Below are 23,477 nucleotides of genomic sequence, written 5' to 3'. Positions count from 1 at the left end.
GGTATAAAAAAAAAAAAAAAACTAAAGGATATAAATGTTGATATTTTTAAATCTCCATTTTCTGTGTCACTGCACAGATGTGTCTGTAAACTCATGGCATCCAAGATACGCATTGTGGTCACCAGCAAGTTGGAGCATCTCAAAAGAGCAGACAAAATCCTCCTGCTGCACAATGGAGACTGCTACTTTTACGGCACCTTCTCAGAGCTGCAGGACAAGCGCCCTGACTTCAGCTCCCTCCTCCTCGGCATGGAAGCTTATGACAACATCAACGCAGAGCGACGCAGCTCCATCCTCACAGAAACTCTTCGCAGGGTCTCCATTGATGAAACTGCTGGCTTCCGAGGCCCAGAGACAATGCGGCAGTCGTTCCGCCAGCCACCTCCTCCGCTGATCGTCTCCGGATCCCAAGGCCATCCTGGAGGTGATGGCTACCCAGAAAAACGCAAACAGTCCCTCATCCTCAACCCTCTGGCAGCTGCTCGCAAGTTCTCCTTCATCGGGAACTCCCAACAGACAAATACTCCCCAGTCCACGGCGATAGAGGACGGGGTTCGTGAACTCTCTGAGAGGAAATTCTCTGTAGTACCCGAGGATGATCAAGTAGAGGAGGTGCTCCCCAGGGGGAACTTGTACCACAATGGGTTGCAGCACCTCAACGGGCAGCGGCGCCAGTCTGTCCTTGCGTTCATCACCAACGCTCAGGGCCATGCGCGCAGAGAGCAGATACAGATGCAATCCTCCCTCAGAAAAAAGCTGTCCATCACGCCGCAGTGTGACCTGGTATCCGAGCTGGACATTTATGCCCGCCGCCTCTCCAAAGACAGCATTTATGATATTAGTGAGGATGTGGATGAAGAAGACATGAAGGTAGAGCTTTCGTAGACCCTTTTTCAAGGCATCTTAAAGTACATGAGTAGACACATTTTTATGTTTAGACTTCCAGAATAATTGTTTTCTTCACCCTCATTATCATTACATGTGAACACTAACAAAATATACTTTACTTCACATTAAAGTTTGTCTGGATAATATTGTCTGGTAGTCTGTATGGTAAAAGAGCCACTCTGTTTCTTCACAGCAATGCTTCGCAGATGAACGTGAGAACATCTTTGAAACTACCTCATGGAGCACGTATCTACGCTACATCACCACCAACAGGAGCTTAGTCTACGTCCTTATTTTCATCGCCTTGGTCTTCATCATTGAGGTAAATATTAAAGTTTTTTTTTTTTTTTTTACATATGTGAATTTAATTTTATTAAACAATACTGTTTTTTTCTTTCCACTAATAGGTTGCTGGTTCAGTCATTGGCATTTTCTTCCTTACTGAGTAAGTGTCATGTTTCATATTCCTTGAGACTAAAACAGCAGACGACACTAGTACCTGTGTTGTTCCAGTCAGCACTGGAATCCTGCCCTGTCTGCATTTGCAGCATTTGCCCCCCACAATATATATATTGTATATATACAAATATTGTCACGAATTTTGCTTTGACAAAAGTATTCGGTGGCTTAATTAGTTTTTAACAAACATTTAAGGCTTTTCTTTTGTAGTGTATGCTTTTGTAATAATTCTCTCTAAGTTCTCTCCATCTCTTTTACAAGATTAACTAACTAAACAGTACAATATTTGTTTAAACATATGAATGTTATTTATGTTGAACATCAGTTAAGTTAAGGAAATGCCCAATTGGTAATATTTCGGCAGAACCAGTACTTTTGAATGTTGGATTCCTTATGGGTGTGCAGTTCGGAGTTTGATGTACAGTATAAAGTATCGTATAGCGCATGCATCTCAGCCATTCCACATTTTTTGGAACTGTTATGTATGAGCTTTAATGGCGCAAACTAATTTGTACTCTTGTCTCCTGATTAGCAGCCCGGCTACAGTTTAGCTTGTGTCTATATTTTGGACTGAAATTCAGTCAGTGTTTCATTCTCCATCCTTTGCTCTGTTCTACCAGAAAGATCTGGAAGGACAGCACCACCCCTCCATCTCCAAACTCCATCGATGAGGAGCATCACAACGCCTCATCGCCCGCCGTCCACAAGGGAATCATTGTCACACCGACAAGCGCTTACTACATCATCTACATCTATGTGGCCACATCGGAGAGCGTACTGGCCTTGGGATTCTTTAGGGGTCTCCCTTTAGTGCACACATTACTCACTGTGTCCAAAAGACTGCATGAACAGATGCTTAGCGCTGTGCTACGAGCCCCCATGGCTGTGCTCAACACTATGAAGACAGGTGATTTTCTTTCTTAATATTTTTCAGGGCTTTTCTGTTTTTTTTTTTGTTTGTTTTTTTAAACTAGTCAAAAGTGCAAATATCATGACTGTTGTGTTTAGGGCTGGGTTAAAATAATCATCTTGTGAATCGGAATCAAATCGATTTAGAAATCATTGGCGATACCCAGTCCTAGTTGTGGTGCAGTATACATGTATTCACCTGTAGACCCACATCTGTTTGCCAGATAAAATACCATGCTGATGTTGTATTTCACTACAATGACTTTTTCCTAATTTTCTTGCGGTTTCCTTTTTCAGGCCGGATAATGAACAGATTCACCAAGGACATGGCCACCATAGATGACATGCTCCCTCTGGTGCTGTTTGACCTCATACAGGTATTTTACCAACACAATGGATGGTGTAAGATAATATTTCTAACAAAGTTTCAAGGTTTTATTTGTCACACACTTAATCTCTACATTGTGCAGTGAAATGCTGGTTTGCCTCCTCCAGTACTCAAAACATCTACAACAATTAAATGTATAACAAAGATAAGATGTTATGTGCAAATGCATGCTAAATGAAATATTAAAGCCTCTGAACACCCACATAGGTGATTTCAGTTGATCTGGCTAATTAGACCTCTTGGTTGAAAGTGTGCCAGAGCTTTGATGGGAATTTATTAGGTCACAAATCTCATCTACCAATACAAATGATACATCTGTCATTTGTCCTGCCCTATCAGGTGCAACAAAGCTAACAGGAGGCTCAGGAAGATGTCAATAAATCTGTCTATACACAGCCACACAGTTCTGGGAAGAGGTCCAATCAGCCAGATTAACTGAAAACACCTGTGTGGGTCTTCAGAAAAAAATATAAAAATATACCGTATTGGTCTGAATATAAGACACTTTTTTTTTTTTTTTCTGGAAATGTGTCTGAAAAAGTGGGGTTGTTTTGTATTTGGGGTCTAGACTTTCAGCTGTTCAAGTCTCAGAGGCTGGTTTTAGAACATAAGGGACGTCACCTTTTTCAACAGCCAATAGAGAAGTCAGCTGGTAAAGTCAGCTATAAACTATAGAAATAACATGATCCATAATCCATTCTATTTTAATGTTACAAACAGCTGGTCGAAATGGCAGGGTTTTAGACAGAGCCTCAACGACCGTCCGAAAGCACGGTAACGTTATAATATAACTTGACCATATAACGGTTATATGGTCAAGCAAGATAGAGAGCGACTGAAGAGAGGGAGCGCCCAGCGGCGTTAGAACAAAGCAGTGAATCAAAGAAATAACGTGTTTTCGCCGATTCATCACTAGAAGTGTAACTGTAGCAAGAATCTCAATATCACTAATGGTATCCATGTTCATATTTAGATGCAACAAATGATTTATCCAGCGACAAAAAAAGCCTAAAAGTCGGAAGTTAGAACAGAAGTGCAACCAGGCGTTGTCATGGAGATGAAACATAGTCTAAAAATGCAAACATCTAGAGAAAATCTTACCGTGGTCCTCAAAGCAGCCGCTTCCAAGAGATTGACAGGAGAGTGTGTGATTATGTGACTGAAAAACGGGATGATGGGATGCCTATTACCAGAGCAGTCGTTCAGCTGCTGTGGTGCTGCTCAATGCCCACAGCTACTATTGTTATTTTTATTAGTCATAGTTCTATCTTCATTGTTACTATAATTATACCCATTGCTATAATTATGAGTCATATTTCTATAATTGTTATAGTTAGGTATTATTGTAGTTGCTGTGCATCTCTCTTTCGCTCTTTCTTAATAAAATAAATCAAGTAATTATTTTCTAACTTGTTGTACGCTCTCTGATCAGTCTTCTCTTCCGCTCTCACCACAGCTCACAGTGATTGTTACAGGTGCCATCTTCACCGTGTCTATCATACGACCTTACATCTTCATCGCTGCCATCCCATTGGCTGTCATCTTTGTTATCCTCAGAAAATACTTCCTACGAACTGGACAGCAACTCAAGCTACTGGAGGCTGAAGGTGAGAGTGTGGGATGAATTGTGTATGTGTGACATTATGCCTATATATTAGTAATAGTGCATTGGCTCATTTTTTCACTGCAAAGAGACATAAGTACCAGAAAGGACAAGCAAAGGAATGCTGCTTCTCATCATAGCATGGGAATTTGAGTACTGACCTTTTCATACAAAAGAAAAATAAACTGTGTAAATCCAAACAACATATGGAGGACATTGGGTGGAACATGGTGTATGCATTTAACTATCTTAATTTTCAAATGTGTATTTACTTAAAACATTCTGAATGCAGACCTCTAAATGTTTTCTTACAATGCTCTGCAATCTTCTTTTTTAAATGGGTCTCGCTGATTTGTTTGAAAATGTCCATCTTGCTAAAGTATCCCTGAGTAACGGGCTGAATTCTCACCAGCCTCATGGGTGTTGTTCTTTAGTGCTAGCTCTAATCTACTCCTGAAGATTAATTAAGTTTAATATTTTGATTTATCTTTTATTTGACGACATAATGAGGGTAAGAGTAAAGAAAAAGGACAAAAGGCAGAGAAGAGATCGGCAAGAGTGAAATTATGTTATGGTAAATATTTAGGAAGAGTAAAAGTGAAAACATGATAGGAAAACCAATAGAGCGAACAGAGGAAAGGAGACTCGGTGGGGCTGGGGGCGGGATAGCCACAGTCATAACTGCTGGCAGGGCTGGTGGATGGCCCGGGCCAAGGGGGCAAAGGTCTCGCTGAGGGGAACAAACATATGACAGAGGAAGGGTTGAAGGAGAGGATGGATGGGCTGCCTCAGAGGGGCGGGAACAGTTTAAGGAAGTGAGGCAGGGCGAATAAAGTAACAGTTATCCTCCAATTAACAAAGAGTTGCACATTAGACAATTGTTTTTGCTCGTTTGAACTAATTTTGTCAGGGTTTAATCTGTGTGTGTACATTTGCTGGACAATCTCTTTAACTACTAGACCTTCTTCCCAAGGTGTAAGGTATTGTGATAAATGGTGTGTTGCAGAAAAAAAAATTCTGTTTACTTGTAAACTCCTTGTTAATTTTTTAAAGCGCCCATATTATGCTCATTTTCAGGTTCATAATTGTATTTTGAGGTTATATCAGAATAGGTTTACATGGTTTAATTATCAAAAAACACCATATTTTTGTTGTACTGCACATTGCTGCAGCTCCCTTTTTCACCCTGTGTTCAGGTCTCTATTTTAGCTACAGAGTGAGACATCCTACTTCTGTAACATCTTTGTTGGGATTCACACATGAGCAGTACCTAGGTAAGGCTCACAATTGCTAGCTAGCTGTTTCTCTAACTTCAGTCAGTACAAGGCAGGATTAGCTGGGAGACTTCTTCTAAACAAGAGTGCACTTCCAACTTTGTGTGGAATACCTGCAGAACAGGGACATGGAAGTAGTTCTTTTGTAGATTATGGTGAACTAGTGTGTGTTGTAGCAGCATTTTGCCATTGAGAACGAGGGGGCTAACCGCTAGCATGGTTTAGCACCCTCGTTTGGGCTAGTAACGTAGAAAACCCTGCAGATTTTGAACAGCTCACCCGGAGACTGAAGGCAGGACACATTCAGAAACCGTATCTCACTCAAAACAGCATGGAAGTTTTTATCCGTGTGGAAGCACCAGAGACGCAACATAACACCCCAAATCCCAGAAAAATGTTTGTTTTTTTTCATAATATGGGCACTTTAATAATGTTTATCTACAAATAGTTTTTCTTAGTTCCAGTTACATTTCATTCACAGATAGATTAAAGGGTCTGTTCACCCTGCCAAAATGGATGCCCCCAATGAATGGATATTTCTTTTCAGAAACACTGCCCCTGTTACTTTGGATAATCCAGAGAGCACGATGTCAACCGTTTTCATGGGGACTATTTATTTCAGTAGAACATATTTCCAATGAAAACTGTTGACAATGTGTAGTTATAGTCATCGTTCTTGTTCCTGTGGTGGTTGAATGCACAAACGTGCATTTTGCTTTTGTCAGCGTACTGACTAATCTTCACGGTTCTTTATACTGCGGTGGAAACAAAGATAACAATTGACTAAAGCAACCTTTTAGTTCCTTAAAAGTTGTTTCATGAACTAAAAAGTCCTTGAACTTTGGGTTTAACTCTTGAGTTTCAGACCTGAGTACATAATTACAATGACTACATCATTTAAAGATTTACAATACTGTTTATCAAGATACCCAAAAACAATTGCATATATTAGAGCACAGAACATTTATCTAAAAGTTAAGAAGTCCTAGTGTGTTAGCCAACAGTACAGTGCAGCACTGCCAGAGGATGAAAAAACAGGTCACTGGACTGCTGACGAAGTTGCCACTGTGTGTGTTTTTTGGACTTCCCTGCTCTGCTCTTGATTCTGTCACTGAATGTGTGTTTGGGTGATGACAGCAAGGTCTTTCCGGAGCAGCTGAGAGCACATCGGGGTCAGACAGATGAGCTGAGCTGGGATTTCCTCCAACCCCATCCTGGTGTTGCTCTCTCTGGTGTCACAAGGAGCATGTTCGACAAATACAGTGGAAATGATGTGTCACTCAAATGTTTATTAGAAGGTTTTCACTTTTTGGTTTGGTTCATGGAGATAGTCGAGAGCAATTAAAATGAAATTTCTCTTCCTTACTTTGTCATCTTTTCTATGTCATCTTTTGTCATTGTGCGAGCAACTCATTTAATCTCATTTAGTTTATATGGTAAGGTGTTTTAAGTAGACATTCAGCCTATGATAATTAACCATTTTGTGATTAGGGGGGAAAAGAGAGGCATCTTCCTGTGTAGATGTAGTACTTCAACAATATGTGTCACTTCTCCTCTCCTGCAGCTCGCAGCCCCATCTTCTCCCATCTCATCATCTCGCTGAAGGGTTTATGGACAATTCGGGCTTTTGGACGTCAGAGCTACTTCGAGACGCTCTTCCACAAGGCGCTCAACACTCACACGGCCACCTGGTTCCACTACTTGTCCACACTGCGATGGTTCCTCTTCCGCTGCGATATGATCTTCGTCCTGTTCTTCAGCGCCGCCGCCTTCATCGCCGTAGGCACCAACCGTGAGTGACTATTAAGGCTTGCATGTATGGATTTAGGATTGGAGTCTCAGGTGATAAGCAGACTTGTTTAATATCTAGAGCACAGTATATTTAGGTTTATACAATACGTTTTGAAAGAGGTCAGAAGAATTGTAGACTTTTCTCAACCCATACATACCAAATAAGGTAATACTGAGGAAACTTCATGAGCTGTGATTGCAGCAAACTTCAGTTCACAAGGACGCTGTCATTTTGTCAGTAGAGCCTTCAAGGAAACAAGAGCAGAAGCAGTTTGTACACATAAATCCCATGAATGAGTAGGGAACATCTTGAAATTCCAGTAAGGTAGTTGGTTAGTAAACATCTTATTTCCAATGAGCTTATCTAGTGAAGAAGCCTCAGCCTTATCGGTCTGTAACAGTGTGTGTGAGTCAGATATCAGGATCATAACGGACAGTTTGTCTGTGAAAACTGATCAAAGTGTTGGAATGCCTCCGGATAAAATGTCATGTACAAAAGGAAGCCTGTGTGTGTGTTCAATTAAAGGAATAGGAAACACAAGTGAACGTGTGCACACACACACACACACTTGTTGCGTCATACCCTGTGTTTATGTTGAGCAGATTAAATGGTAATTTCACAGCTCATTATTTCCAATAGAGCAAGTAGCAGAGCTGCAATACCCGACTGCTGCTCTGACATCAGAGAGAGCAGCTTTGATTGGACAATATTGAGGACTGTGTGTGTGTCCTGTGCTGTATATGCATGGGTGTGTGTGTTCTACAGAGGACAAACCAGGAGAGGTTGGCATCATCGTGGCCCTGGCTATGCTCATCCTGGGGACTTTCCAATGGGCTGTCATCACCAGCATCACTGTAGACGGACTGGTATGTGGCGCACACACACACACACACACACCCCTATCATCATTTGCATCATAGTAAGACTTGCATTAAAATACCACACAACCAATGGCCAGTTAAGAGTATGTCAAGCGTTCCAAACGCACACATTAGAGGAGGTTTTGCTGAACATGTATGGGTTCGTTTTTTAACACCTGTCTGCAACCACATCACACAGCAGCTAGTCCTCAATGTTTCTGTGTTCAACCTTCCCAAAGTTTTCCCACACCATTCCACCATTCATTACACCGACTCCCTGCTGAAGTTCATGTATGGACAAACCCATTTTGCAGGGTTTTCCCTAGCATTTTAAGGCTTAGCGCAGCACCCAGTGGTGGTCTAAGGTTATAGAAGACCAGCTTAGAAATTGTTTTGGAAATTCCTGCCTCAACAACTCCATGGAGAACCACTTAACTGTATTTATAAAGGGAAACTCCCAGTGACCCACAGCTCTCCTCACCCTTTGCCTTTTCCCCTCTCAGATGCGTTCAGTGGATCGGGTGTTCAAGTTCATCGACCTGCCATCAGAGGAGCCGCTGCCAGCCAAACCTAGTGGTGAAGGAGGCCCCGACCTGGTAATTGACAACCCTCATGCCCAGGACTGCTGGCCCAACCGCGGCCAGATGGACGTCAAGGGCCTCACTGTCAAATACACAGAGGCTGGACGGGCCGTCCTCAGCGACATCTCCTTCTCTGTGGAGGGAGGGCAGAGCGTAAGTCCTGAGTGATGGGTAAAGAGTGTGTATGACTGGATTTTAATGAAAGTCGGTGAAGTTTGATGAATGTTAGCTCTGCCTTATTGGATTTTAAACCATCAAAGCACTGCTTTGCCCGAGAGGCACTGCAATTAAAGGGTCATAGAAAGGTTATAGCAAGGTGACATACCAACCTGCCATAAGGATGAGTTACATGTGGTGACTCTCTGCTCTCTGTATTATATGTATATTATAAGTATATTGGAGTTGTAATGTCCGTGGCGACTATACCACTCTGGCGCACTGGAAGTTATGCGTTTTACATGAACCAGCCAGAACTAAAGGGGGTAAAGACCTTGGTGACGGAGCAGCAGCTAGGAGTATGGCAGAAAATCCTAAGAAGCCTTCAAGAAAAGTTTCTGGAATGGGCTACATTTCTGGTATAGATAATTAGCTCATCCGACGACTCCATCACTTGGCCTTTTCTTTTCCTTTTCCCTTGACTTCAAGATAGTGGGGTGAATATTGGAAACACGACTGCAATGATACTGTTGCTCCTTACCTGCTGGATGTGTAAATAGGCAACTGTTGCCATATGAACTTATAAGGTTATAACGTTAGTGTTTTTGTTTCTCCCAAGTGGACAAGAAAAATAAACCGGTAATGCAATTTTAAGTTACAAATTAGACGATTTTTTGTTTATTGTCATGTATCAATATTCAAATGACCAAAATGTAATTTCTGTCTGAGGCATAAACCAGGCAACACGACAATACAGACAAATAAGCAAGACCCTGAGGGAGCTGTGCAAATTGAATAATAAAATAATTACATGGCCAAGGACAGTATGAGTAAAAACAGCAGCAATAACATTATTGACAAATGCATAGGTGTTTGCTGATAGCATAATCATTTCAAACTCATACATACTATTGCCATACAGTAATATGTCCCTTCTATCTTGATTTCAAAAACCTAATGGTATTTAATTGGCCATATAGCTTTCAACGGAAAAGAGAGAAAACCTCTAATATTTGGCCCCTATCTCTCTGCTCCTGGCCGTACTTATAGTCAGTATTAGCTCCATATTATGAATCCTGCAGGACAGCCGAGCTCACGGAGTGTCAGCACTTTAGCCTCGTCCCATTAGCTACTCTATGGACAACAGCTACAGAACTAACTGAAAAGCAACAAACAAGTAAAATGTTTTTGTTCTGGTTGTGTGTGTGTAGATGGGTCTACTGGGTCGAACAGGTTCTGGGAAGAGCACCCTGCTCTCCGCTCTGCTGCGTCTCGCCTCCACTGACGGAGAAATCTCCATTGACGGCATCTCCTGGAGCTCCGTCTCCCTGCAAACATGGAGGAAGGCCTTTGGGGTGGTGCCGCAGGTATGTCTGTGACTGCTGAGCCGCTTTTTAAAAAGACACATAGCATACACAAGGTTGCTGGTTCAAAAAAAAAAAAAAAATCTTGGTAGGTGAATGAGAAGCTGATATCAGTAGTATGCCAATACAGACACGCAGCCAGGAAAGCAAAAAAGGTGAATTAAAAGTTATAATAATTCAGAATTCACCTGTAGAGAGTTCATTCTGGCACCACCACCAAATGTTCCTACAGTTTAATCTACATCGTTTTGGGTGTGACTCAGTCATTTTTGCCAAAATGTGGTGCATTTCATTGTAAAAGAAAATAAAATTGGTACAAGTTTATTTCATCAGGAAAAGAGACAAAAGCCTGAAGTCTGCGTGATATGACAAATTTTAGGCCAATGAATCACCTTTGTCTTTCTTAGCCATAAACAAGTTCAGAATTTAAATGCATCAACAATGTGTCATTACTGCCATTGTAATTGATCCAAATTATTATTATTGTGAGGGCTACCTTTCTTGTTTCAAGGCAACCTTTTAATCCAATCCCTTGACTGTGTGATAAAATGTTTTCTCTGGTCTGTTTTGAACAGAGAGTCTTTATTCTGACCGGCACTTTCCGGATGAACCTGGACCCACACGGACGTTACAGCGATGAGGAGCTGTGGAGGGTCGCAGAGGAGGTGAGCCTCCGTTTCCTCTTTTCCTCGGCTGTTCTTAGAATTCTGGCCATGATTGGAAAGTTAGTCTGTTTTACCAGACTGTTGGACATTTAATCAATCAATCAGAGGTAATGAACTTTTGACCTTTTTTTGGGAGTTGTAGTATTTTTTTAGCCACAGTTTGGCTGGATTTGGATGACATGGATTTTCTTCTCACACCGCTAGAATACAGTCAAAAAATTTGATGTTGATATTTCTCAAAATAAGGTTAATAAAAAACTGAAATTCAAGTATCATAACGGGTCTTTTAATGTGTATCTAAACCTAATGGTTCAGGTTTAATCCACATTCTATTGTTGCTCTGTGAATGAACCTGTCTTCTGAGCTGGAAGCACAAATCTCGTCCTCCACGATGGTCATTTGAGTGAATTCTAAAGTAAAATCTGTCCTGTGTGTCGCCAGGTGGGTTTGAAGTCTGTGATCGAGCAGTTTCCAGAGAAGCTGGACTTTCAGCTGGAGGACGGAGGCAACGTGTTGAGCAACGGACACAAACAGCTGCTGTGTCTCGCCCGCTCCATCCTCAGCAAGGCTCGCATCCTGCTGCTGGATGAACCCTCCGCCTACCTCGACCCCATGTTAGTATTAATGCCAAAACACTAAACTGTGTGTGTGTGTGTGAGAGAGACATGGTGTCTATAGTGTATTGTTGTGTACCTTTTAGTGTAATGCAGTTTCCAAACGTTATTGTTTCAGAGTTTACTTTTGACAATTTGAAACTTAAGTAAAATTCTAATGTACTTTTAGCATTTTATTTTATGCTACTTTATACTTCTACTTTACTACATTTCAGAGGATAATATTGGGTTACACTTTAGTTGAAGGTATCTATATAAGAGTGACATGACACTGTCATGACTGTGTCATAAACATTATAAACAAGTCATAAATGTTGACATAACACTTCTTTTAGTAAGTGTCATTTGGTTTTTGTTAGGGTTAGGGTTCATGTGTCATGACAGTGTCATGTGTTCATGATAGTGTCATGTCACTCTTATGTAGATACCTTCAAGTAAAGTGTTACCTAATATTGTACTTTTTACTCCACTACATTTATTTGACAACATTAGTCATTAGTAGGGCTAATTAATTTAGTAATTGAGTATTCTACCGATTATTTAATCGATTAAGTGAGTAATTGTATAAGAAAAAAAAACAGCAATAGTAAATATAAGAAAAAGCTACATTTTTGTATTGCCTAGATTGCATACAATAACAGGGATAGATGCTAATATTTTTAAGCACAGGCCGCATGGGCCACTAAGCCCCTTATTCTGTTGGCAAAAGTATAGCCCCTTTCCCCTTCATGCCTCTGGCTCTTTGCACTGGATATGCAAAAGAGCTGTTCACTAAGCCCAGGTAAATGTGACTGTACAAAGCTTACAGCGGGGCTATTCAACTCCACTGTTCAGGGGGAGAAAGAATAAAGAATGCAGACATCACCGGCATGGTCCGATGACGTCATTCACGTGCATATTAAGTAGCCATGAGGTTAACTGCTCCAGGGGGGAGTGGCAGGTTTGTCTCCGGGAGCAGCTAAAAAAAATCTAAATTTCAAGATTAGTAGCAAACTAATAAACAGTTAGACTACAAACCAACAGCTTTCGTTTTAGCTTGTTTGTAAAACATCACTATATGCAGAGTAGCATGCTGTAGGCTAGTTGTGTAAAACCGCACGGTGGACGAGAGCAGCAGACGTTAGCTACCTGGTGTCGGGTTCCTTTCGTGGAATGGATGAGTAGACTGGGTGTTTTCTACTGAGATGATGTAGCAGCATATTTGCAGCTTTAAATGACCCCAAACTTTCTGTCGTTTTCTCTTGCCTGTCTCTTCTCTTAGCCCCTCGCTATTTTCGCTGTCTTCCTTCATTTTGTAATCTGCGCCGTCAGTCTTGTGTCCAGCGTCAGCCCGTTGTGCTCTAGTAATAATTATCCGTGCGGAAACTCAGTGAGCCGTACAACGTTAGTTACATTGATTAAACGAAGCTTCGAGGCAAAGAATTTTGCATCGAGGATTTTTAGTAATCTAATTATTCGAGTTACTTGAGGAATCGTTTCAGCCCTAGTCATTAGTTTGTTTGCAGATTCAAATTAGTATATAGTAGTAATACTAGTATGAGTAGTTAAAGCTTCACCTTTACCAGCTGCAACAAAAGTGATTAATGCATCAATAATTATAATCCAATAATATGAGTGATTATTAAATGGGCCGTTCTGCATAATGACTACTTTAAGTACATTTTGATGCTTTTACTTTTACTTTGTACTTTTTATTAGATTTTAAATGCAGGACTTTTACTAGTAACAGTTGTTCTACACTGTGGTACTGCCAAAATGTACCTCTGCTACTTGTGTAAGCTGCTTTAATCAGAGCCTTAATACAGCAAGTACAGTAAACCTGCAGACAGGCTCAGCTATGACTCGGCATTTACTGTAGATCTATTTCATGTCACGAGCAGCATCAGATAGATTTAGGGCACATTGATAAAAGCAGTGCATGCTGCGTTCATCCTGTCTGCCTGTATCACTGCAGTCTCTTTGATATGTGTTTTTTGCTCCCTGTGTGGTTTTGTAGACTCTATGTGGGCACTTAAGAAGCTTTTGGTGCCTCCTACTGCACGCTTAAACACAACTGATACCTGAAAGTGATCCAGGGTTTGTGTGTATTTCCTTTTGTGTGCGTTTGTGGCAGCGGAATTCACCCAAATCTAACGTGTGTGATGTTCCTGTCACTGCATATGGTGACAATCTAGAGTGCTTAGAGTAATTCTGACCTAATGCGTGTGTAACCATACATGCAGAGGGGGGTTCACTATGGTAAATGAAGCCTATAATGAGCAATCTAGTTTAACCTGAGGCCAACGCTGCCTGCTCTTTTATGTCGGCCTCAACAGGAACAAAACACTGAGCTAATGAGTGCTAGCAGTAGAGAGAGACAGCCTTTGATGATGATGACTGTGTGTGTGTGTGTGTGTGTGTGTGTGTGTGTGTGTGTTTGTGTGTGAGCAGAACGTTGCAGGTCCTGAGGAAGACGCTGAAACACTCATTCTCAAGCTGCACCGTCATCTTATCAGAACACAGAGTAGAGCCGCTGCTGGAGTGTCAATCATTCCTGGTAAGTTTCTGGACACAATTTTGATTTTCTGCTGATATTTGAGTCTCCGTCAAAGTCAGACAATTTGTGCCAAGACAGTTTTCAGAGTTTCGTCAACATTTTAATGCTCAGGTGTTCGTAGAAGCTCACAAAACTCAATCTGCCTGTAAAAAAAATAAAAAAAATAAATTAAACTAAACCAAAAATGAAGTATTGTATATTTCTTCTCTTTTTATTATTGTCTTAAATGCTCTTAGCTGCTGTAACAGAAAAATTTGCTGCTGTGTACTCTGTACCCTAAGTATACTCTGTCTTAACTAAAAGGTGTTTGTCATCAAACAGAAAGTTCTGCAGTTTTAATATTACACAATTTAGGACAGCACACACACATAATGTAGCTTTGTTCTACTGTTTACAAAACAACCAGTCACATCTCAGCCCCAACATACACTCTCCGATTTAAGTAAATATTTAATATTTTTTCGGACCTTGATGTTTCAGATATTTTAAAGCAATTAAACCTAATGTTAAAAAAGGCCATTAGTTTGAGGCAGTCTTGAATTTGTTCATGCAAGGCCTGGAAAATCATTTATTTTACAAAATGAGTTTCCTGCCAAATTTCCTCCCAATCAGCTGTTGTAAATCTTACAAACATATTTTGCAAGAAAACGCAGGATTAGAAACCCAGATAAACACATAACCAAGTTCTCCTCCCTCCCGTCTGTGTAGATGATCGAGGGCAGCTCCATGAAAAGCTATGACTCCATCCAGAAGCTGCTGAATGAGACGAGTCACCTGAAGCAGGCCATGAGCCCTGCCGACCGTCTCCACCTCTTCCCGCCTCTTCACCGCCTCAACTCCAGCAAGAGGGTGGCGCCGCAGACCGCCAAGATCTCGTCCCTGCCAGAGGAAGCTGAGGACGAAGTCCACGACACTCGCCTCTAACCAGCCAGGCACACAAACGCACACACCCCTAACTCGAACGGACAAAACAAAGGTTTTGATACTGATGATTTTGGGCTAATACTGAACATGTTTGAGCCCTTATTTCCCCAAATGACCAGTGAAACAGCATCTCAATCACTATGGGACACTAAAACTCTCCCAGACAAAATATTTTATTCAATAGTAGGATAATTCAATTTACTTATTATTCATAATTAACTAAAATTTAAAAAAATAAAAGTCTGTGCAAAGAAAATAAAAATTCAAGTTTTCCAATACATTAACATTAAACAAAATTGGCTTATTAATGCTTGATTTTTTTACCACCACGTGTTGACGTGCAACATGTCTGCAGGTTTAGAAAAGATATAAATAAAATTGTATGTAGGTGAATCGGAATTAAAAGATGCAAGAAAGGTTCCCATAATGAAGCTTTTGCTGTAAATCTGTCACTAAATTAGAAAAATTATAATAAACCGGACTGTGTATGTGCTGCAGGGAGAGCTACAATACTCCCATATAACAGGGACCACCAGAAGCAGAGAAGGATGGCTAACTGGACACTTTGTTGATAAACCATTTCAATCAATTCATTTTATTTCTCACATGAAATTGTGCGAGGTGCAATTCCATTGAAATATAATCTCATCAGCTCCTTAAACTTCTGCGTGATTCGTCATGAAGCAGAATGTGGCCGTCAGATCAGCACACAGAAATAGAGTAACCGGTTAAATGGCACCGGCACTCCAGGATCCAGCTAAGTCTCAGCAAAAGGACACCACACTTCCTGACATCCCGCTGGAAACCGGCGGAGGCACGGTTGGACGCCTACACTGGCTAGCAGGATGCCCAGCAGAGTAGTCATAGTCGGTGTTCAATTCCTCCACGCTTGCCTCGGTGCCCCCTCTGATGGAGATGGAGATGGACGCAGAAACGGTCTTGCTTGTCCCCGTAGTCGGGATTGTAGCCGTAGGTCATAGCTGATAGCCGTCTTCACCTTTTCCTCTGTGTTTACTCTGTCTACATTTGGAAACTTTGACCAGCCAGGCTAGCAGAGTGAGCAGGAGACTGGTGAGCTGATTCCCTCATCCTGATGAGAGACTTGTAGTCATGAGATGGCCGCAGATGGCCTTGCTAACTTGAGGTAATCTTCTCCACCTTTTCATCGGTGTTAGCTCTGATGTTTACATTTGAAAACTTCACCGGCCAGGTGACTAGCTAGCCAGGCAGGAGGTTATCAGAGTCCGAAGGAGACCCGAAAGTTGATTTCCCGATCCTCATGAGGGACTCCTAGCCACGTGCCGTCAGCGTCCACCGTCAACAACATAAAGCACAACTAATATTTCTCAAATGGACAATTCAGCATACATTTTGCAGAGCTGACGGAGAGGCGACTGGAGAGGTCCGCACTCTTAGCCTAGGTTGAGAGATGTCATTTCTGGTCACAGCCTGGTGTGATGCTCATCGCTCCGTTTGCCACCAATGTTGCCATCGTCGGATAAAGAACAGGAAACCTGAGGAAGTTAACATTAGTCAATGTGCTTTTCTAGCACATTTCAAGTGCCTTTTGCAGGTTTCAGTCAGTCAGGTGCTTTTTGGGGATGCTGGACAAACAGATAATCCTCAAAAAGTTTCTCCTTTGAAACCAAAATATTGTATTGTATTATATTTTTTGCATACTTGTTTTAAAAAAACAAACATTTTCATTGGTTTCAACTAAGGGATTATTTTAAGATATGTTTTGTTCTGAACAACCAGCTACTTTTCACTGTTTTAACTCAAACTGAACACAACATAGCAGCCACTGTAGAGGTCTGTTCAGAAAGCACATTCATTTATCATATGCACGTAATCAATCATCTTCAGGTAGCTAGCAGGAATCAATATTATAGATGATATTGCACATAAAAGAGTTCTCTGCTCGTTCTGAGCTGAGGCCATATTGATACATTTGAAAACTTTGTCGTTCACACAGCCTCTGTCCACACTGAAGGGCAGTCCACACCGGGGGATTTTTATTGTTAGTCCCTCGTTGGACAAACATAGGTTGGATCATTGTAGATTAACGGGATGTATGCGTCCGACGTCTGATGGGAGTTTCCCATTAAGCCTCTTTTCACAACCAAAAACAATTTTCAGAAACGGTCCAGTTTGAATAAAAACGCTGTTCTCACATGTTACTTTAGTGTGAACCAAAAAAAACAAAGCTTCTCTAAAATTTTAATGTTAAGCCAACTTTTTGAATTCCAAAATAGTCAATCGCACAACACGGGTGTTGTCATTGACCTGTATTTAATGTTAAAACACGACTTGGAACCATTAAATAAGTATTTGATCGATGTTGCTCTTGTAAACATGTAGGATTAATGAGCAACATGTTTTTTTGGGGGGGGTTTTAAATACTCATTTAGTTTTTATACGAGAAACATAAAAATGTAAATGATAAAAATGTAATAGTGAGTTTGGTTTGGCTACATAGGGAAACTGCTCTAAAAGTTGTCCACACACTGACGCTACGACACATTTTAGTACAAACTTTGATGGGCTGGAAATAGACATTTTAAAATCTGTATATCCTACATGATAAGAAGAGATCAGGGGTCTCATTTATAAACGTGGCGTACGCACAAAACAGGGCTGACAATGTGCATACGCCACTTCCCACGCAAAGGTTGTGATTTATAAAAAACAAACTTGAGGGAGAACGTGCGGTCCTCCACGCAAACTCTGACCCATGGGTACGCACATTTGGGAGACAGTAAGAATTGGCGAAGCAGATGGTGAGGTGGTAGTGGAAGTATTGATGCCTCACGCACATTTTTTCACTCCATATCATCCACGTTACCATGAAGATTAAATCCAGCAGTGTTCTTTGCGCTTGTACGGAGTCATAATTGTTCCATAAACACCTCCAACTCAAATCTTAAATAAAAATGTGTTCTTAATGTTTAATCGGCGCTGTCTCACCGTCACATTGTCCGCTACGGAGCGCAGGAGGAGGAGATGGCCCGACTGCATGGAATACAGGATAGCATCAAATACCCTAGCATTAGATAATGGCAGAATACAGTGTAAATAACTAATTATCTGTCTTTAATATTGTGCATATATCATCAAAAGTCTGGAAATACAGCCGTTAAGCTCTCGCGCAATCGTTACATTTAATGTCCTCGTTATCGGTCCGAACTTTAATACTGTTCGTGACAAAACCTGCATGAAGAAAAGTGTGTTTGCCTATTACACTTTCTGTCGTCTTCAAATTGTATCTCAGGGTGGGGGATACCATTAGTTGATGCTGTGTTGGCAAGGTGTTAACAATCACAAATTCTCGTAAACATATAAATACTGCGGTGACTCCGTGCGTAATGCTGCATGATGGCACTGCTGGCCCTGCAGGAGGACTATACGCTAATGGAAGAATCAGGAGAGAAAGAGACTTCAGGGACCATGACGATGACTGCCTAATATGCCGATTTAGAGTCCCTAAAGCTGAGCTCTTGGGCTCTTGCCATCCCGGTCCAAAATACAGGTCCTCGCCACTCTGGGGGCAGCTGGCAGTTTTCAGAGGGAAATGTCAGACAACTAAGTTTTTTTTTTTTTTTTTTTTTAACTTTATCACACTCACTAAGGCTTGTTTGGATATAATATATAGTTCTGTTAAATCTTATTATATACGTCTGGTATATCAAAGCTGTCCCCGAGTGCCGTAATGCCTGCCCTTTTGGACGTATTATTAATACATGTAGTTATAGATCAGGTTTCCTACACTGTGCAAGAACAGGCCGAAATTATAATTCAGTTTGCAGCAATTCCTGAACGTCTGAGAAGTTTTTTGCTTTTTCTCCGCCAGTCGTCATGATTCAGTGTAACTGCCAGTGTCATTCATACACTGATCAGCATTCACGAGGTGCTTTGCATTGACTATTTATGGTTAAAAATGGGCGTGTGCAGGGCGGGATAAGAGGCTGATTCAAGTACGCACACTTGTAGGTAATCTGTGATTTATAAAGGGAACATTGCTTACAGGTGTGCGTACACACGGTTTTATAAATCTGACTTTTTTTTGGCGTACGCCATTTTGGGCTTTTGGGCGTACGTACACTTATAGTAAGGATCCTACGCACAGTTTTATAACTGAGACCCTAGAGCTTTGTGAAACAGAATTAAGGCAAACTGCAGCTAGGAGTAACACTTCTACAGTGGCTTCATGTGTGTTATGTTGAAGTATCTTCTAAATATTTGATTTTGTATCTTTAATCAGTCTGACCCTGCAGTAACTTCACTGGTGTTACTACACACACACACACACACACCCCCCCCACCCCACCAGGAACATTGACGCCATTGGCTGACACTAACGAGTGATGACTCAGAAACCCTTATGCACTTTATAGACTCCCTGAGGTACTCATCAGCTTTCACAGCAAGAAAACGTCAAATGATTAAAGTTTTTGTTTTTCAATTCCTCCATAAAATGAAGTGTAGATGTAGAATTGTGACCTTTGTTTACAAATTACGCTTTCTATTTAAATAGTTCAGCCTCTGTGAATTAATTCTAGAAAGAAGGCAGTAATAAAAAAAAATGTTTTTTTTTTAAGAGCCGCTGCTGTACAAACAAAGCAAACCTTAAGCATTATTTTTTTTTTTTGTCATTTTCCAATTTATATCTGCGCTTCACTCGGAAACTGGAATCCATTTAGGCTATTATATCACTTCATTTTCTTTGTTTGAGGGAAGAGTGTGTTGCTCCTTTCATACTGTATAATAGTTTTGTAAAGCAGCGATGAAGAAAATGAAGGTACCATGGAAAAAAGGCCTTTTATATGTAAACTGTGAAAACAGATTTTTTACAGAGTAAATTAAGAACAAAGCTGTTTCTTACTAAAGGGACACAGATGTCCAAAATATGTATTATATTTGTTCAATCAGTTATATTTCCAATAAAACTAAAGATTTTGAGAATGTCGTTTGTCATTTGTGTTAAAAACAGGTGTGCGTCAGGGTTGTTTGGGACTTGTTCATGAGTTGTTTGTGGCTTAAAGGTTGCATATCATGCTTATTTTCAGGTTCATACTTGTATTTGGGGTTTCTACTAGAACATTTTACATGCTTTAATGTTCAAAAAACACGTTATTCTGTCTGAATTAGGCCTGCATGATATTGGAAAAAACTTACATTGCGATATTTTTTTTCCCTGCGATATATATTGCGATATGAAAAAAAGACACATTTTTACAAGAGAACATAAATAGCCCTATTTAGAAATCCTAAATCAGGAGAACGGTGAAAGCAACGTCCTGCGATGTGACTATCGCGCATGCGCACATCGCGATGTAGACGATGAAACAAAATATCGTGCAGCCCTAGTCTGAATATACCTGTATTCACCTTCTGTCTGAAACGCTCCATTTTAGCGCCTGTCTCTTTAAGCCCTTTTCCCAAAAAAGCCCAGTCTGCTCTGATTGGTCAGCATTTCCAGGTCTTCCACATATGCAGTCTCTGCATCGTCAGTGCAGCTGGGGAATGACTGTAACGGCACTGTAGGAGCACTTTCTACAGATTATATAGTATAGTTATGACATCACAACCGTACAAAAGTCCTGATGGCTCGTTTAAAGGCCTGGTTTCTGAATATGAGCTGTGTGCATTTCTTTGAGGATTGAGCGTTTTAATACTTTTACAGTATTTATATAGCACCTCAACCTGCTTTATAATCAAAAGACATGAAAGTTTCACTTGTTACAATATTGGACCTTTAAAACAATCATACTGCAGAAGCAGAGGGAGCAATTTCTACTATAATCAACAAGTCACAAGAGTTGAACTGTATACTAATTCCATACTCATGATTTACTATATGCTTGTCAAGAGTATACTGTGTTTGTGTTGGTATATGTTTTCTATACTGCTTTTTCTGTTTTTCTCTTGGATGATCCTATTTCCCAAGTTGCTTTTCTGACTTTGGTGAGTTCATGAGCTTTATTAGTAATGTTGTCCCACACTTGCTGCACCAGTACATTCTCTAAAACAACTACAATATTGCTTTACCTGACTTATCAGGGTTAATGCTAATGAATAACTTTTCTAACTAATCTAGGTCACGCTAGTGGAAAGCAACCTTGTACCATATTAAAAATTTAGCAAATAACTGATATGCAATACATGAATTAAACGCCATGTTTGTTTCACCATGTTGCGTAACATGCCGTCAACTTGGCACCAAACTGACTAGGAAATGTTCATGTGAATCTTCCTAATCAGGAACGTATTTTTCTGATTATTCCGACACCACCTTGGATTCAGCATGAATACAAAAATGCCATATCCCTTATTTGCAGTTCAAAGAAAAGCATTCTAGGAAATGTAGGAAATGATTACACTTAATGCAACACAAGAAAGTTAGGTCAAGAAAAACTGGGACTACGATAAAAACAAAGCAATGAGCATCAGATTGATAATGTATTTGATTATAAAGACATCAAGGGGGATTTTTACTTTAACTGGGATGGGCTACTAAAGAAGATATTACAAAATCATATTCCTGTGGTCCTGTTTTAATAAAAAAAAAAATAAGAACAGAAATACAAAAAAAACAAAGTCAGATGAGGATTTTTAACCGTGCTATTTTAATGTTGTGCTTGAAACAATTCTTTAAACTTGAGCTATCCTACAGATCAAAACCATAGGATGACTAAAATCTCTCCTGTACATATGTATAGATATTTATATATAAACAATGTTTGCTCAACATAAAAAGTGTTCTTAAAAGTAGAAACAAACAAAAAAGTGACATTACACTGTAGGGCTCAGCGGGGGTTAAACATGACTCAGGGGAACTGATGGGCATTTAAAATATTTATTATGGCTTACAGTTGAAAGGACATCCTGTGTTTATACAGTTCTATTACTTATTGCCACAGCCGCTTCACTCTGAAACAAGTGAAGAGTTCAGAACCAAACTCGTTTTACAAACAATATGTACAAACTTTGTTTTTTTCAGCAGTTTTGCCTTAAGGTTTCGTCACTGTACAAGCGTCATACCACATACACCAATCTATAGAGCATTTAAACGTACTAATTCTTATTTACAAATATATTTGGTAAAACCCTGATTAATTTCAACAGTATTTAAACCAACCAACTATTTAAAGATAAAACACTTGAATATCTTAAAATACTTAATAGCAAAAACAACAAAAAGAAAAGAAAAACCGGCTAGCTTCTTTCTTTGATCCAAAACACTTTTCACTAAAAGGTAACACCTGTAACTTCCTTCAGTTACTCTTCAAAGGCCTTATTCCAGCAGGACAAGTACAGTATTTCACTTTAAGTGCACAAAATACTGTGTCAGTACTGTTCTGAGGCAGTTCTCACCAGTCAAATACTTTATATCTCAACTTATTTCAGTAAATTCTTACAATGTATCTTGTCTACTAAACACTGTCCCATTAAAAAGCAGGTTGATACACTGGAATAAGGCAACAGGAAGTAACCTGCTGCGTTACCTTCTGTTGTTTTTTTTTCCCCACTTAAAGTCTTACCAAACCAAACAAATACTTCAAATACTGTGATAGAGTAAAACTATGGTCCCCAAGTACACAACTGTAGTACAGTGTAACAAGTACGGATATAACAAGTACAAATACTTAAAGTCAAAGGTCGTCAGTACCTAGTCTTTACATTATGGAGGGAGGTTTTCACAGCGGAATCAGGGAGGGAGGGGAGATGTCTACTTGTTGTTTTCATGCAGGTCTCTGTGGAGGATCCAGATGTCCTCGTGTGATTGGTTGTTTTCGTTGAGGTTGCGGTAGTAGTAGTTGTTGCTGCTGCTGCTGGGAGGAGCCTGCTTTGTTCTGCTGCTGTTGGTGGTTCTGCTGCGGCTGGGGGGTGTCTGGGTTCGGCTGGGGCTGCTGCTGCTGTTGCTGCCGTTACTATTGCTGCTGGAGGCAGCATTGGAGGATCGTGTCTGCTGCCCCCTGCTGCTCGGGATTGGGAGCTGAGATTTGACGCGAGAGCCTGAACGTCGGTCGCTGCTCTGGGCGGCTGCGTGGCTGGAGCTGAGGCTGGACTGACGGACCACAGTCTGGACAAAGAAACAGAGTTTGGTGAGTTGGAGCCATTTTAATCACCTACTGAACCACGACTATCCAACTGCAGGTCTGTACAACTTGCCCCATGTACACAAAAAGGAAGTAATAGCAGTTTAAGACCCACTCCTCGCTGCGATTGGCCAGGTGTGCAAAGGTGAGAAAGTTCTCTGTCAAATAGTTCTGCCATTTTTGCATGCATGAATGCATTCTAGGAAAGATGAACGACACTTCATAAGAGCTTGTCTGCTGCCTAAATTGTCACACGCAGTTCCGTTATATCAAACGTGGGAAAGGTGTGAAGGGAGTAGGGTTGCAACGGCATGAGACTCGCAGTACGATAACCATCTCAGAAAATATCATGGTATTACACAATT

At 40.6% G+C, this 23,477-nt stretch overlaps 2 protein-coding genes across 2 annotated transcripts in view; one reads left to right on the top strand and one right to left on the bottom strand.

Moving 5' to 3' along the window:
- cftr (CF transmembrane conductance regulator) overlaps positions 1–17,392 on the top strand; it is a 49,237-nt gene extending 31,845 nt beyond the window's left edge. Inside the window, exons 15-28 of the mRNA XM_078256486.1 lie at positions 78–870; positions 1,082–1,210; positions 1,296–1,333; positions 1,968–2,254; positions 2,554–2,633; positions 4,101–4,251; positions 7,086–7,313; positions 8,079–8,179; positions 8,677–8,907; positions 10,122–10,277; positions 10,850–10,939; positions 11,381–11,553; positions 13,984–14,089; positions 14,798–17,392. Of these exons, the coding sequence (XP_078112612.1) occupies positions 78–870; positions 1,082–1,210; positions 1,296–1,333; positions 1,968–2,254; positions 2,554–2,633; positions 4,101–4,251; positions 7,086–7,313; positions 8,079–8,179; positions 8,677–8,907; positions 10,122–10,277; positions 10,850–10,939; positions 11,381–11,553; positions 13,984–14,089; positions 14,798–15,013 (2,779 nt within the window). The 3' untranslated portion in view covers positions 15,014–17,392. The remainder of the gene's footprint in view (positions 1–77; positions 871–1,081; positions 1,211–1,295; positions 1,334–1,967; positions 2,255–2,553; positions 2,634–4,100; positions 4,252–7,085; positions 7,314–8,078; positions 8,180–8,676; positions 8,908–10,121; positions 10,278–10,849; positions 10,940–11,380; positions 11,554–13,983; positions 14,090–14,797) is intronic.
- Positions 17,393–21,618: 4,226 nt separating this feature from the next.
- The window catches only part of cttnbp2 (cortactin binding protein 2), a 116,747-nt gene continuing 114,888 nt past the window's right edge, over positions 21,619–23,477 (bottom strand). Inside the window, exon 23 of the mRNA XM_078256480.1 lies at positions 21,619–23,096. Coding sequence (XP_078112606.1) covers positions 22,743–23,096 — 354 coding nt within the window. The 3' untranslated portion in view covers positions 21,619–22,742. The remainder of the gene's footprint in view (positions 23,097–23,477) is intronic.

This window comes from Sander vitreus, chromosome 8 (assembly GCF_031162955.1).
Source record: "Sander vitreus isolate 19-12246 chromosome 8, sanVit1, whole genome shotgun sequence".
Taxonomy (NCBI): domain Eukaryota; kingdom Metazoa; phylum Chordata; class Actinopteri; order Perciformes; family Percidae; genus Sander; species Sander vitreus.
The sequence above is the reverse complement of the archived record's forward strand: the minus strand, read 5'-3'. Positions and strand labels throughout refer to the sequence as shown.